At 43.7% G+C, this 14,968-nt stretch overlaps 1 protein-coding gene across 2 annotated transcripts in view; it reads left to right on the forward strand.

Moving 5' to 3' along the window:
- The first annotated feature begins 1,461 nt into the window (after nt 1-1,461).
- GAB3 (GRB2 associated binding protein 3) overlaps nt 1,462-14,968 on the forward strand; it is a 62,867-nt gene continuing 49,360 nt past the window's right edge. For both annotated transcript variants that reach the window (XM_030850208.2, XM_060292436.1), the window contains exon 1: nt 1,462-1,533. In XM_030850208.2, coding sequence (XP_030706068.1) covers nt 1,462-1,533 — 72 coding nt within the window. The remainder of the gene's footprint in view (nt 1,534-14,968) is intronic.

A 14,968-nucleotide genomic window follows, 5' to 3' on the forward strand; every position in this document is an offset into this window, starting at 1 on the left:
AACATATAAACTTTTCCCATATTCCTTCTCTCCAGATTTTATGTATGTCAAATAAAGACTGATAGAGGTTAGCTTTATGTTTTTCTTTAGGTTTTAGGATATTGAAGTGAGGTGGTGTCTGAACTAGAGATGGCTACAGTGACGGATGGGCCTTTTGGTGTCCTGTTTTAGGGAATGCTTTTTAGTTTTGTAGGAGGGATAGGATAGCAGTATTATTTTGCCAGGAGTGAGTTGTTGTTGCTTTCAGCGCCCACAGACTCCCAATGCTCCAGCACTCCATTGATTTTATAAGCACCTTCTTCCCTAAATTAAATCCCTTTCTGCTTGAAACACCTAGAGCAAACTCTGTTCCCTCCACTGAACCCTGACTGATTACAGAACAACACATGAACCCTACCATACAAGAGTCATCACTGTGGAAATTTCAGATGTATGGTAGGAGGCTGAGAAGTCTTTTTGTAAGTCAAAGAAATGATGTGGCATTTGTTTCTTCCAAGTGTCACTTCTAAGGGAGAGGTGTCACGCCGAGGGAAAAGAGCACTACAGGTCAGGGAGCTGGCCAGGTGACGCCATACTAATCACTCGGATTAGCATTGTGGATGCGGCCCCGAAATTTGATATCCGTGCTTTTCTGTTTATAAAGTGTGTTCATAAAGGGCAGAGTGTGCCTCGAAGAGCAGCACAGAGAGGCCTGGCTGCCTCTCAGCTGAGTTCCTACTTGTGCGACTTTGGAGGGTGATATGATCCTGTTTCTCATTTCACTCACGCGCACAACTGAGATCATGATCAAGCCCACTTGATAGTGTGTATGGATCCAGGGAGCTAATGCCTGTCCAGTGGTGTGCACACTCACCGGCCCTGCAGCCGCATGTCTGCGTAAGTGTCATGTGCGTGGCTGTTACTTACCGGGCTCAGCACACCGCCTGCACCATCATTCTTGGATCCATGTTTTAAAGCCTTCGGGTCAAAGAGACTGCAAACAGCACTTCCAGTTTTGAACCTTTTGATTATGGATGATTTGGATTTAGTTTTGCTGCAGAGCTCATCACCGGATAAAGAGGTCTTCGGGGGAGGGGCACAGCAGAAGCAGTAATTTGCAAACCACCAAGTGGAAACGGGAAGTCAAGGGGCAGTTAGGCTTTTCTTCATCCCTAAGCATTGACATTGCAGGTGCGGGGTCTAGATTTCGGCTCTCGTGACCCCGAGGCCCGGGCACCAGCCCTTCAGACGCGGCTGACCGCGGGCGGGGGCGAGGGCGGCGGGGGACCGGCTCTGGCCCGCAGGGCTTTCCTGCCCGAGGCCGGGGGTGGCGCCCGTCCCCTCAGGACGGGGGTCGCGGGGCCGCGGGGGCGGCGCTGGAGGGCGGGCGGGCGGGCGGGAGGCGCTGGGCCCGCCCCGCCGGCATCCCCGCCGACTTCCTCCCGCCGCGGACGCCGGCCCAGCCGGAGGAAGCGCGGCACGATGAGCGCGGGCGACGCCGTGTGCACGGGCTGGCTCGTCAAGTCGCCCCCCGAGAGGAAGCTGCAGCGCTACGTGAGTAGGGGCGTCGCCGCGCGTCCTCGGGGCCCCGGGTGGCCGCGGGGTGGCCTCGGAGTGGCCCGGGAGCCCCGCGCTCGGGCTGCGGGCGAGGCCGGCGGACGGAAAGCGAGATCGCACGTCGAGCCGGAGCGCGCCGAGCCGACGGGAGGGAGGCGGGTGGGGCGAGCCCGGGCGTCCGTCTCGGTGCGGGAGCGGCCGGGGGAACCTCCCGAAAGAGCGGCCCTGTCGCCGTGCCGCGGTGGGGGAGAGGGACGGGGACCCCGGGACGTGCCGCCTGCACGGGGCGGGCGCGGAGGCTCCGCTTTCCCCCGGGGTCGCGAGCACCGTCTTCCCGCGGAGCTGTCGTCGGACACGACCGTCCACAGCCTTCCTCAGGGTGTCGCTTCTCAGCTTCTCCTTTCTGCGGACACTGCGCTTTTCGAGAACCTCCGGTAACCATGGACTTTTGCTAGGATGAGACAAGGGGCACTCGGGAGAGCCCACCTTAAATGTACGAGCCACAGCTCGAACATTCATTATGTCCACCCGCGTCCTCGGGACAAGCAACGTACAGCTGCTCAGACCCCTTTCTCCATTGACCCGGGACTACACTAGTGTCCGTCTCTTGCGACTCTTTGCGAAGTTTTTTTCTTTTTTTTTAATTAATTAATTAATTAATTTATGGCTGTGTTGGGTCTTCGTTTCTGTGCGAGGGCTTTCTCTACTTGTGGCAAGCGGGGGCCGCTCTTCATCGCGGTGCGCGGGCCTCTCACTGTCGCGGCCTCTCTTGTTGCGGAGCACGGGCTCCAGACGCGCAGGCTCAGTAATTTTGGCTCACGGGCCCAGTTGCTCCGCGGCATGTGGGATCTTCCCAGACCAGGGCTTGAACCCCGTGTCCCCTGCATTGGCAGGCAGATTCTCAACCACTGCGGCACCAGGGAAGCCCTCTTTGCGAAGTTTTTTGCCGTTTGTTCTGCTGAGCAGCGTTTTAGAGGCATGTTCCACTTAGCGTGTAGATGCCATAGATGTAGACACACCTAGATTCTTCTGATTACTACCACTGTTTACCTTCATCATTCTTTTTGAGTCCCCGAGTCTATAGACACGAGGTCCACTATTGCTCAGCCTCTAAGGCACCAGCTGCTTCGCTAACGGTGCATCTGCTTTGAAGACTCATGATATTCAGATGAGGGTCTGTCACAGAGCGCAGCACTTACAAAGCCAGCTCGAGGTAGCTTTCCTTGTTGCCCTTCGGAATGTGAGACATCTTAAATGTTTACGGCATATTGTCAGATGATGCAGGAAGGTGCCGAACCTGGACTGCAAAGTTCGTGGCAGATTTTTTTCCAATCCTGTTTTCTATCTTGTCCTGACCAGACTGGCTTAGGAAACTTTATTAGTACTTCATCCACCTCGGGAAGGCATGGGTGTCCGTACCTCTTATTACATGAGCTTCGTTCTCTTGAGGTGCAGTGGAGGTGTGGCAGGCGTGGACTTTGCACAGCTTATAGGCGTGTGGGGCATGTGATGGGGTGGTGAAGGAGGAGACTTAGGACACAAGACTACCTAGATGTCATCTTACCAACACTCCAAGACATAAACCTGGGCCTCTCAGGCTATGGCTGGGAACTTTTTATAATGAGGGACATAGTCGTTTCGACAGTCGATGCTCTTTGGTTGAAAGGAGTCCCTGAAACACATCCCATAGTCAGTTTCCGCTCGTCTTTAAGTTCTGTAGGAATCCCGTATTGCCACTAGATGGCGATCATTTGTCAGTGCTCACAAGCCGCTTTTCACTCAGATCCTGTCGGGAGTGCTCATTCCGTCTTCCTTTTAATTGAGCACCAACTCTGAACCAGGCCCTATGCCATTGGCTAGAGAGAGCAAAAGAGACTTTATCCCTGTCCTCCAGAAGTCCAGAGTCTCACATGTGTTACACAATGACATAACGAAGCTACTTAGTGGCACAACTAGGGCGATAACTTAGTTCTTTGCGCTGCCAGCCAAGTAGCTCTCTGTCAATGTTTGTAAACCACAGTCTGTATTTAGGTAAGTCCTTCAGTCCGAGGTAAGCTGGTGTTTCATTCTCGAATCTATGAAAGATAGTTTTATCACTGCTCTTTAAATTTTAAATTTAACTATAGTTAATTTACAATATTGTGTTACTTTCAGCTGTACACCTTCAGATTTTCTTCACTATAGGTTATTACAAGATATTGAATATAGTTCCCTGTGCCATATAGTAGGTCTTTGTTGTTTATCTATTTTATATATAGTGGTGTGTATTTACTAATCCTGAACTAACTTATCCCCTACCCTTCCCCTTTGGTAATCATAAGTTTGTTTTCTACGTCTGTGAGTCTATTTCTGTTTTGTAAGTTCATTTGTATTTTTTTTTAGATTCCACATATAAGTGATATCATATGGTATTTGTCCTTCTCTGACTTACTGCACTTAGTATGATAATCTCTAGGTCCATCCACGTTGCTGCAAATATTTCATTCTTTCTTATGGCCGAGTAATATTCTGTTGTAGATATACGTACCACATCTTCTTTATCCATTCCTCTGTCAATGGACATTGAGGTTGTTTCCACGTGTTGGCTACTGTGAATAGTGCTGCTATGGCGCATGTATCTTTTTGAATTAGACTTTTCATCTTTTCCAGATATATGCCTAGGAGCGGGATTGCTGGATCATACGGTAGCTCTATTTCTACTTCCTTAAGGAGCCTCTATACTGTTCTCCATCGTGGCTGCACCAGTCTACATTCCCACCAACAGTGTAGGAGGGTTCCCTTTTCTCCACACCCTCCCCAGCATTTATTGTTTGTAGACTTTTTGCCATTCTGACAGGTGAATTACTGCTCTTTTAAAAGATGGTTGATTCTTTTCTGTTTTTTCTTTCACAAATATACGAACTTATTCTTATAAACAGCCAAATGATCTAGGAATAAATACAGTAAAAAGTGAAAGACCCTCTTTAATTTTCCCCACATCCTATCCTTCCTGTGCACCCCTCCTCATTCCCTTCCACGCCCCTCCCTAGGGATGACAACTGTTAGAAGTTTGGTTAGTGTTATTCTTTAAAAATTTCGAAGAAGATACAATTTTCTTTTTGCACAAATGAGATCATACTATACAAACTGTCCTGCGATTTTCTTTTTTCACAACAATCCTGGACATCTTTCCAAGTTAGTATGTATAGATTTGCTTCATTCTTTTAAACCATTGCGTAACATTCCTGGTCATAGACATAACATATTTTAACAATTTCTCTGTTGATGAACAGTTATCTTGCTTTTATTTTCTCAACTTTAAAGAATGCTGTAACAATGATGATAATAAAATTATAATAATTCACATTTATTGAGTGGTTGTATGTGCCAGGCACTACACTAAGGACTTTACTTGAATTATCTCATTTAATCTTCAAAACAACACTAAGATCCAGGTACTACTTTTATCTCTGCATACAAGTTCTTTGTTGGGTATATAATTTGCAAATATTTTCTACCAGGCTATAGTTTGTCTTTTCTTTCTCTTTACAGTATCTTTTATAGAACAAAGATTTTAAAGTTTTGATTAAGTCCAATTTGTCAATTTTTCTTTTATGGATCATGTTTACTGTCAAATCTAAGAACTCTTGCCTAACCCTAGATCCTGAAGATTTTCTCCTATGTTTTTTCTCCTAAAGACTTTATAGTTTTACACTTTAGACCAATGATTCATTTCAGTTAAAAATTTTGTACAAGGTGTAACATTCATGTTATGATTCATTTTCTTGCAAACCAATTACATTTATTGAACAAACTGTCTTTATTCCATTGAATTACTTTTGCAACTTGGATGGACCTAGAGTCTGTCATACAGAGTGAAGTAAGTCAGAAAGAGAAAACAAATACCGTATGCTAACACATATATATGGAATCTAAGAAAAATATAAAAAAGGTCATGAAGAACCTAGGGGTAAGATGGGAATAAAGACACAGACCTACTAGAGAATGGACTTGAGGATATGGGGAGGGGGAAGGGTAAGCTGTGACAAAGTGAGAGAGTGGCATGGACATATATACACTACCAAACGTAAAACAGATAGCTAGTGGGAAGCAGCCGCATAGCACAGGGAGATCTGCTCGGAGCTTTGTGACCACCTAGAGGGGTGGGATAGGGAGGGTGGGAGGGAGGGAGACGCAAGAGGGAAGAGATATGGGAACATATGTATATGTATAACTGATTCACTTTATTATGAAGCAGAAACTAACACACCATTGTAAAGCAATTATACTCCAATAAAGATGTTAAAAAAAATTTTAAATCAATTGGTCATATTTATGTAAGTATTTCTGTGTTCTCTAGTCTGTTCCCTTTATGTCTTTGTTCATCTTTATGCTAACACCATGCTGTTTTGATGACAAGAACTTTATAGTAATTCTTGAAAGCAGGCAGTTTTAGCCCTCCAACTTAGTTTTTCTTTTCAGAGTTGTTTTGGCTATTGTTGGTCGTTTGCTTTTCCATACCAGTTTTAGAATTCGTTTGTCAGTTGATTTTTGTTTATTAACCTTGTATTCTGCAACCTTGCTAAACTCACTTATTTATAGTTTGAACTTTCAATACTATCAATATTGTATAAAAATGATGAGAACAGACATCCTTGATTTTTCTTGATCTAAGGGGGAAAGCATTTAGTCTTTCACCTTTTAAGTACATTAGCCGTAGGCTTTTTGTGGGTGCCTTTTCTCAGGCCGAACTTCCCTTGTATTGCTAGCTTGCTGAAACTTTTTATCGTGAATTGGATTTGTTAAGTGCCTTTCTTGCATGTGTAAAAATAATAATATGCATTTTCTTTTTTTTTTTTTTTTTTTTTTGTCTGTTACTATGGTGAATTATTCTGATGGATTTTTGTATCTGGAGCCAGCTTTGAGTTCCTGGGATAAACTTCACTTGGTTGTGATGTTTTATCCTTTTCATGTTTTTGGTTTTTTAAAATAAATTGATTTTATTTTATTTTTGGCTGCATTGGGTCTTAGTTGCTGCACGCGGGCTTTTCTCTGGTTGTGGCGAGCGGGGGCTACTCTTCGTTGCAGTGTGCGGGCTTCTCATTGCGGTGGCTTCTCTTGTTGGGAGCACGGGCTCTAGGCGTGCGGGCTTCAGTAGTTGTGGCACATGGGCTCAGTAGCTGTGGCTTGCGGGCTCTAGAGCACAGGCTCAGTAGTTGTGCCACATGGGCTTAGCTTAGTTGCTCCACAGCATGTGGGATCTTCCCGGATCAGGGCTCAAACCCGTGTCCCCTGCATTGGCAGGCGGATTCTTAACCACTGCGCCACCAGGGAAGCCCCTTTTCATGTATTGCTGGATTTAATTTGCTAATATTTTGCTGAGGGTATTTGTGACTTTGTTCATGAGGGATATTGGTCTGTAGTTTTTCTCTTTTGTACTCTTTCTCTGGTTTTGACATTAGCATAATGCTGGTAACCACTACTCTCTTCTCTGTATCTATGTGTTTGTTTTTGTATGTTTTGTTTGATTTGTTTATTGTATTCCACGTATGAGTGAAATCATATGGTATTTGGTATTTGCCTTTCACTTATTTCACTTAGCATAATACCCTCTAGGGCCATCCGTGTTGTTGCAAATGGCAAGATTTCAGTCTTTTTCATGGCTGAGTAATATTCCATTGTGTATGTATACACATCTTTATCCATTCATCCATCAGTGGGCACTTAGGTTGTTTCCAAATCTTGCCTGTTGTAAAGAATGCTGCAATGAATATAGGGGTGCAGATACCTTTTCTAACTAGTGTTTTCATGTTCTTCAGTTAGTATTTATTGTACTCACTGTATTTTACAAATAGTTAATCAATTGATTGAACACCATTTGTTGAAGAGTCCTTCCTCTCTATATACTTTCATTATATGTTGCCAGAGAGAGTGTATTTTTAAGGAATATATGCATATGATTCAAAATCAAAGCATATCAAAGTATATACAGTGAAAAGTAAGTTTCCCCCTCCAGCTGCAAGCATTGCGGATTTTCCTTCCAGATATATTCCATGCATATACAAGCATATTTTTTGAACAAATGGTAGTATACTATATTCACTATTTTATAACCCTCTTTCTTAGTATATTTTGGGGATTGTTCCATATCAGCACATAGAGATCTTTCTCATTATCTTTAACAACTTCATAATATTTCACTGTATGCAGCTACTATGATAGACCTTTTCTTGTTTCCAGTCCCATGCTACTATAAACAATGCTGCCATGAATATCTTTGTACATTGGTCTGTGTAGTCATGTGCAATTAATTCTGCTTGTAAAAAAATGCTTAGAAGTGGAATTTCTTAGTCAAAGTGTATGTGAATGTAAAATGCCAATAGATATCAAAGTGCTTGTCTCTCTGCAATGCCCCAAATATAGTGTATTATCAAACGTTTTGATCTTTGTAAAGTCAAGAGTTGATAAATGGTATTTTATTTTAACTGAATTTCTTTATGAGTGAGGTTGAACATCTTTTCATATATAAAAGACATTTGTATTTATGTTTGTACAGCATGATTTTAATTGCAACCTAAGTCTTAAATCCTTTCATGGGTCTATTTTGGGGCAATTTTGTTCAGTTGCTTCTTCTGCTTTTATCTCAGCTTTTAAACTGTTATTGAATAAGTATCACACTTACATGATTCAAAAATGAAAAATCTCACCCTCACCTCTGTCTTCATCCATCTTAATTGCCCTTAGCCTTCAAGTAACCATTTTTCTTAGTTTTTTCCTTCACACTTCCAGTATTTCTTTCTATAAATACGAAGACATATGTACATAGCTTCTTTTTTTAATTTTTTAATTTTATTTGCGGTACGCGGGCCTCTCACTGCCGTGGCCTCTCCCGTTGCGGAGCACAGGCTCCGGACGCGCAGGCTCAGCGGCCATGGCTCACGGGCCCAGCCGCTCCGCGGCATGTGGGATCTTCCCGGACCGGGGCACGAACCCGTGTCCCCTGCATCAGCAGGCGGACTCTCAACCGCTGCGCCACCAGGGAAGCCCTGTACATAGCCTCTTACGCCCCACTTTCTTACACAGTATCCCATTCTATATCTTAGTCTGTTCATTTAAGAAGACATACAGACAAGCACAGGGAGCTCTACTCAGAGATCTGTGGTGACCTAAATGGGAAGTAAATCTAAAAAAGAGGGGACATGTGTATACATATAGCTGATTCACTTTGCTGTACAGCAGAAGATAACACAAAATTGTAAAGCAACCATACTCCAATAAAAAAAAGAAGAAGACATACAGACAGTCAACAAGCACATGAGAAGATGCTCAACATCACTAATCATCAGGGAAAAGCAAATCAAAACTGCAGTGAGATGTCCCCTCACCCCCGTGAGAATGGCCACCATCACAAAGGCCACAAATAACAGATGCTGGAGAGGGTGTGGAGAAAAGGGAAGCCTCCTGCACTGCGGGTGAGGATGTAAATTGGTGCAGCCACTACGGAGAACAGTATGGAGATTCCCCCCCAAATTAAAAATAGAACTACCATGTGATCAACCAGTTCCACTTCTGGATATTTATCCAAAGAAAACGAAAACACTAACTTGAAAAGATATCTGCACCCCCACGTTCATTGCAGCATTATTTACAATATTCAAGGTGGGTGTGGAAGCAACCTAAGTGCCCATCAACAGATGAATGGATAAAGATGTGGTACAGGGCTTCCCTGGTGGCGCAGCGGTTGAGAGTCCGCCTGCCGATGCAGGGGACGCGGGTTCGTGCCCCGGTCCGGGAGGATCCCACATGCCGCGGAGCGGCTGGGCCCGTGAGCCATGGCCGCTGAGCCTGCGCGTCCGGAGCCTGTGCTCTGCAGTGGGAGAGGCCACAGCAGTGACAGGCCCGCGTACCGCAAAAAAAAAAAAAAAAAAAAGCTGTGGTGCATACATATACATACAGCCGTAAGAAAGAATGACATCTTGCCCTTTGCAGCAACATGGATGGAACTTGAGGGCATTATGCTAAGTGAAGTAAGTCAGACAGGGAAAGACAAATGCCATGTGATCTCACTTTTATGTAAAATCTTAAAAAACAAAAATGTTGAGCAGGAACTCAAAGATACAGAGGAAAGATTGGTGGGGGATGGCGGTTGGGGGGTGAAGTGGGAGAAGGTGGTCCAAAGGTCCAGGCTCGCAGTTATAAAATAAATAAGTCCTAAGGATATAATATACAGCATCTCGACTATAGCTAGTAACACCGAATTGTATATATGAAAGTTGCTACGAGAGTAGATCTTGAAAATTCTCAAAAAAAAATTTTGTTCTAGAATTCTGCCCATGTCAGTGACCAGAGATCTTCACTATTTTTGACAGCTGTACAATGTCCTGCTGTGTGGCTGTAGCATGTTTATTCAACCAGTTCCCTATTTTGGACACCTGAGTTGTTTCCGCTCTTTTGATTTTGCATCCATTGCCACAACTAGTCGCATGGTATATGTGACATTTTGTACTTGTGCAGGTATATCTGTATGATTCCCAGAGCTGGGATTGCTGGGGCTATGAATCTATACATGTAGTAGACATTAACAAATGTTCCATTTTGCATTCCTTCCAGCATGTGTTGTTCAACTTGGGGATTTTTGCCATCTGATAGGTGAGAAATGGTATTTCTGCGTCGTTTCAATTTGCAGTTCTTTTATTCGGAGGGAGGTTGAACATTTCTTGACATGTTGGTCTTTTTAGTCGCAGTTTCTGAGGGGTGATAAGTCCTTTGTGAGAAGAGATTTGTGTACGTTTCCCCAGTTTGTCACTTGTATTTTGACTCTGCTTATGTTGTGTGTGTGTGTGTGTGTGTGTGTGTGTGTATGTGTGTGCAAAGGGAAAAAGTGTATGTAGTAGAATGTGTCAGTATTTTCTTTTACAGCTTCTGGATTCTCAGTCAGATTTAGGAAGGCCTTTTCCCCCTCCCTGGTTTTAAAGGAATTCACCTGTGGTTTCTTCTGGTGCTTGTATGGTTTTGTTTGTTTGTTTTTAATTTATTTTATTTATCTATTTTTTGGCTGCGTTGGGTCTTCGTTGCTGCGCGTGGGCTTTCTCTAGTTGCAGTGAGCGGGGGCTACCCTTTGTTGTGGTGCACAGGCTTCTCACTGCGGTGGCTTCTCTTGTTCGGAGCACAGGCTCTAGAGCACAGGCTTCAGTAGTTGTGGCACGCAGGCTCAGTAGTTGTGGCACACGGGCATAGTTGCTCCACGGTATGTGGGATCTTCCCAGATCAGGGCTCAAACCCGTGTCCCCTGCATTGGCAGGCGGATTCTTAACCTCTGTGCCACGAGGGAAGCCCCTTGTTTGGTTTTATTCATTTTCTTCCCTGAGTGTTCAGGTTTATTGAGGGCATGGGGGTCTACAGGGGAGACCCAAGTGCCTGCACGTGGCCGGGGATGGGGTCTCCAAAACCTGGGTTGACTTGCAAGTGTGACCCTCAGCTCCATCCCACCAAAGGCTCGGGACTCCAGTGTGGCTGCACTGCGGGGGTGGTTGCCTTTGGGTGTGGCCCCATCGGGCCAGCGACTTGGCACATTTCTCGCCCTTCAGGCAAGGCCCACGGCCACTCTTCCCCAGGGAGGTCACCTGCTCAGCGCTTAGGGCCCTTGGGTGCCGAGTCTGGGGCAGGCCGCTGGATGGCAGCAGAAAGGAGCCCCGGGCTGTGTGTTTTGTTTTGTTTTTTACACTGAGATTTGGGGTCCATGTGGAGTTTATCCTGGTGCAGATGTAAGGAATGGATCCGACTTTATTTTTTTCCAAATGGCTGTACAGTTTTGCCTGCACTACTTATTAAAAAGTTCATCTGTATCCCCACTGATCTGAGATACTGTCCTTCCTTATTATATATGAAATTCCCACATTTATTTTTTTTACATCTTTATTGGAGTATAACTGCTTTACAATGGTGTGTTAGTTTCTGCTTTATAACAAAGTGAATCAGTTATACATATACATATGTTCCCATATTCCGTCCCTCTTGCGTCTCCCTCCCACCCTCCCTATCCCACCCCTCTAGGTGGTCACAAAGCACAGAGCTGATCTCCCTGTGCTATGCGGCTGCTTCCCACTAGCGATCTGTTTTACGTTTGGTAGTGTATATATGTCCATGCCACTCTCTCGCTTTGTCACAGCTTCCCCTTCCCCCTCCCCGTGTCCTCAAGTCCATTCTCTAGTAGGTCTGTGTCTTTATTCTCGTCTTACCCCTAGGTTCTTCATGACATTTTTTTTCTTAAATTCCATATATATGTGTTAGCATACGGTATTTGTAATGAGGTGGATAGACCTAGAGTCTGTCATACAGAGTGAAGTAAGTCAGAAAGAGAAAGACAAATACCACATTTATTTTTGTTTCAGTTTCTGGTTCAGCTTCCATTGCTCCCTCTGTCAATTCACGTGCCGTTATTAAGCTGCTTTCATTATAGAGGTTTTACAGTTGATTTGAATAGTGATATGGCTAGTCCCCCTTTATTGTTCTTTTTTTGGAGTTTTTAGAGTTATAGAGTTTTAAGAGTTTTTAGAGTTTAGTTTGGCTAGTTTTGATTTAATTTGCCCCCATGAACTTGAGAATCAGCTTGCTTAATTTCAAAACAAAACCTGTTATTACTGGGGAGGAGAGTTAAGTTAGATTTTTAAGTGAACTTAGAACTGACATCATGGTGTGGAGCCTTTCTATCCAGGTCAGCTTTTATGTTTTTTTCACATTGGTCTTTACACAATTCTTATTAGGCTTATGCCTGTTTGGGGTTTTTTGTTTGTTTGTTTGTATTCATAGGGCTATTGCTTTCTGTCTTCACCTGAATTCCTTAGAAAACAGAACTTGCGCCAAGGCTTCTTTGCCAAGGCTTTGTTGGGGTTGTAATCTCAGTGCAGTGAGAGTGATGGGAAAAAGGAAGAAAGGAAAGAATGTGCAAATTCGTGTGTTACTGAGTTGGCCATAGCTTCGTGAGAAAACACAGCCACTGGTTGGGATATTTGGATGGATTTGGACAGGCTCTGTAGAACCGATTCACCTTGAGACCGTCTTTTGCAACAAAGAAGGGAGATAAATGTATCTGCCAGTTCCCTTACGGCTCCTGTCTCTCAGTGCCTTTTGGGGCAGCCACTGGGAAAGCCAGTGTTTTTTGGCCTGGTGTCTCATCTAAATCCAGAAGTGGTGGAAGGAACTGGAGTATTTGAGGGTTCACTGGCTCGGGCCTGGGAAGGGTGGGAGGGTCTCTCAGCAGAGGCCATGGCTCCCCACTGAGTGAGCAGCTGGGCCTGGAAGGCAGGTGGCGCCAAGATGCACAAAATTGGTCCAATATAATTCCAACATATCAATATTCTATCCTCTTACCTTTGAATTCTCTTACTTTTTGTAGTAGTTTTTCAGTTGATTCTTCTTTGGGGATTTCTTGTGTATACGATCATGTCATCCAAAAAAGAAAGAGTTTTTTTTTTTTTTAATTTATTTGCCTGCACCAGGTCTTAGTTGTGGCAGGCGGGATCTTTTAGTTGCGGCATGTGGGCTCTTTAGTTGTGGCGTGCAGGATCTAGTTCTCCGACTGGGGACGGAATGGGCCCCGTGCATTGGGAGCTCGGAGCTTAGTCACTGGACCACCAGGGAAGTCCCCAAAATAGAAAGAGTTTTACCACTTCCGTTTTCAATTCTTACGTATCTTGGTTTTTTTCCTCTTGTCCAAATGTGTTGGTTAACACCCCAATGTGAAACAGTAGTATTGACAATGGGCAAGCTTATTTTGATCTTGACTTTTATAGGCATGCCTTCAATGTTTTCCTATTAAGAAAAATATTAGAAGTTTATACCAATTGAACAACAAATCCCCATTTCCTTCTCCCCCTATCCCCCAGTGACCACCATCCAGTTCTCTGCTTCTATGAGTTTGACTGTTCTAGGGACCTCATATAAGTGGAATCATGCAGTATTTGTCCATTTGTGTCTGGCTTATCTCACTTAACACAATGTCCTCCAGGTTTATCCATATGTCACAAATGACAGGATTGCCTTTTTGTAAGGCTTAATAATATTCCATTGTATGGACATATCGCATTTTCTTTATGCATTCATCCATCATCTAACACTTAGATTGTTTCCATGTCTTGGCTTTGTAAACAATGTTCTGATGGATGGACATGGGAGGACAGGTATCTCTTTGAGATCCTGATTTCAATTCTTTTGAGCATATACCCACCAGTGGAATTGCTGGCCTGTATTGGTATAAAGTTTCAGTTATACAAGATAAATTATTTCTAGAGGTCTGCTGGACAGCATAATGCCTATAGCCAACAATACTATATTATAAAAGTTGTTAGAGGGGTAGATGTCATGTATGTGTTCTTACTGCACACACATTGACACACACACAAAGGAACACAGGAAAACTTAGGGAGGTGATGGATATGTCTACTACCTTGACTGTGGTGATGATTTCACAGGTGTCTACATATGTCAAACTCATCAAATTGTACACATTAGTTATGTACAGTTCTTTGTGTGCCAATTATACTTCAATAAAGCTGCTCTTAAAAAAAAGAAAGAGGGCTTCCCTGATGGCGCAGTGGTTAAGAATCCACCTGCCAATGCAGGGGACACGGGTTCGAGCCATGGTCCGGGAAGATCCCACATGCCGCGGAGCAATGAAGCCCGTGCACCACAACTACTGAGCCCGCGAGCTCTAGAGCCCACGAGCCACAGCTACTGAGCCCGCGAGCCACAACTTCTGAAGCCTGCACACCTAGAGCCCGTGCTCCACAACAAGAGAAGCCACCACAATGAGAAGCCCACGCACCGCAACAAAGAGTAGCCCCCGCTCGCCACAATTAAAGAGAAAGCCCATGTGCAGCAACGAAGACCCAACACAGCCGAAGAACAAAGTTTTTTAAAAATCTTAAAACAATTTTCTTTTTAAATACTTTAAAAAAAAAGAAAGAAAGAAAAATATTGACTTTGGGGCTAGGAGAATATATTTTCTTTATGTTAGTGAAATATTCTACAATTCCTGTATTACTGAGTTTTTTTTTTAATCAGAAGTCATTGTTGAATTTTATTAAGAAGTTTTTCAGCATTTCTAGTGATGGTCATATGACTTTTTCATTAAATCTAGCAAAGCAATGAATTCTATTGATAGATTATCTAATATTAGACCACCTTTACATTTCTGGAATAAGCCCCAGTTGGGCAAGGTGTATTTTTCATTGTGTTGTTGGATTATTCATACTAATATTTTATATTGGATATTTGCATCAACATTCATAAGTGAGATTGGTCTGTGGCTTTAAATTTTTATTTCTGTACAATCTTTAGCAGATTGTGGCATAAATGTTATACTTGGGTCATATAAAAATTTGGAAGTTTGCCATATTCTAGAATATTTTAAGTAGAGTTGGAATTAACAGCCCTTTAAAATTTTGGCAGAATT

The sequence above is a fragment of the Globicephala melas genome, chromosome X (genome assembly GCF_963455315.2).
Source record: "Globicephala melas chromosome X, mGloMel1.2, whole genome shotgun sequence".
In the NCBI taxonomy this organism is placed as follows: domain Eukaryota; kingdom Metazoa; phylum Chordata; class Mammalia; order Artiodactyla; family Delphinidae; genus Globicephala; species Globicephala melas.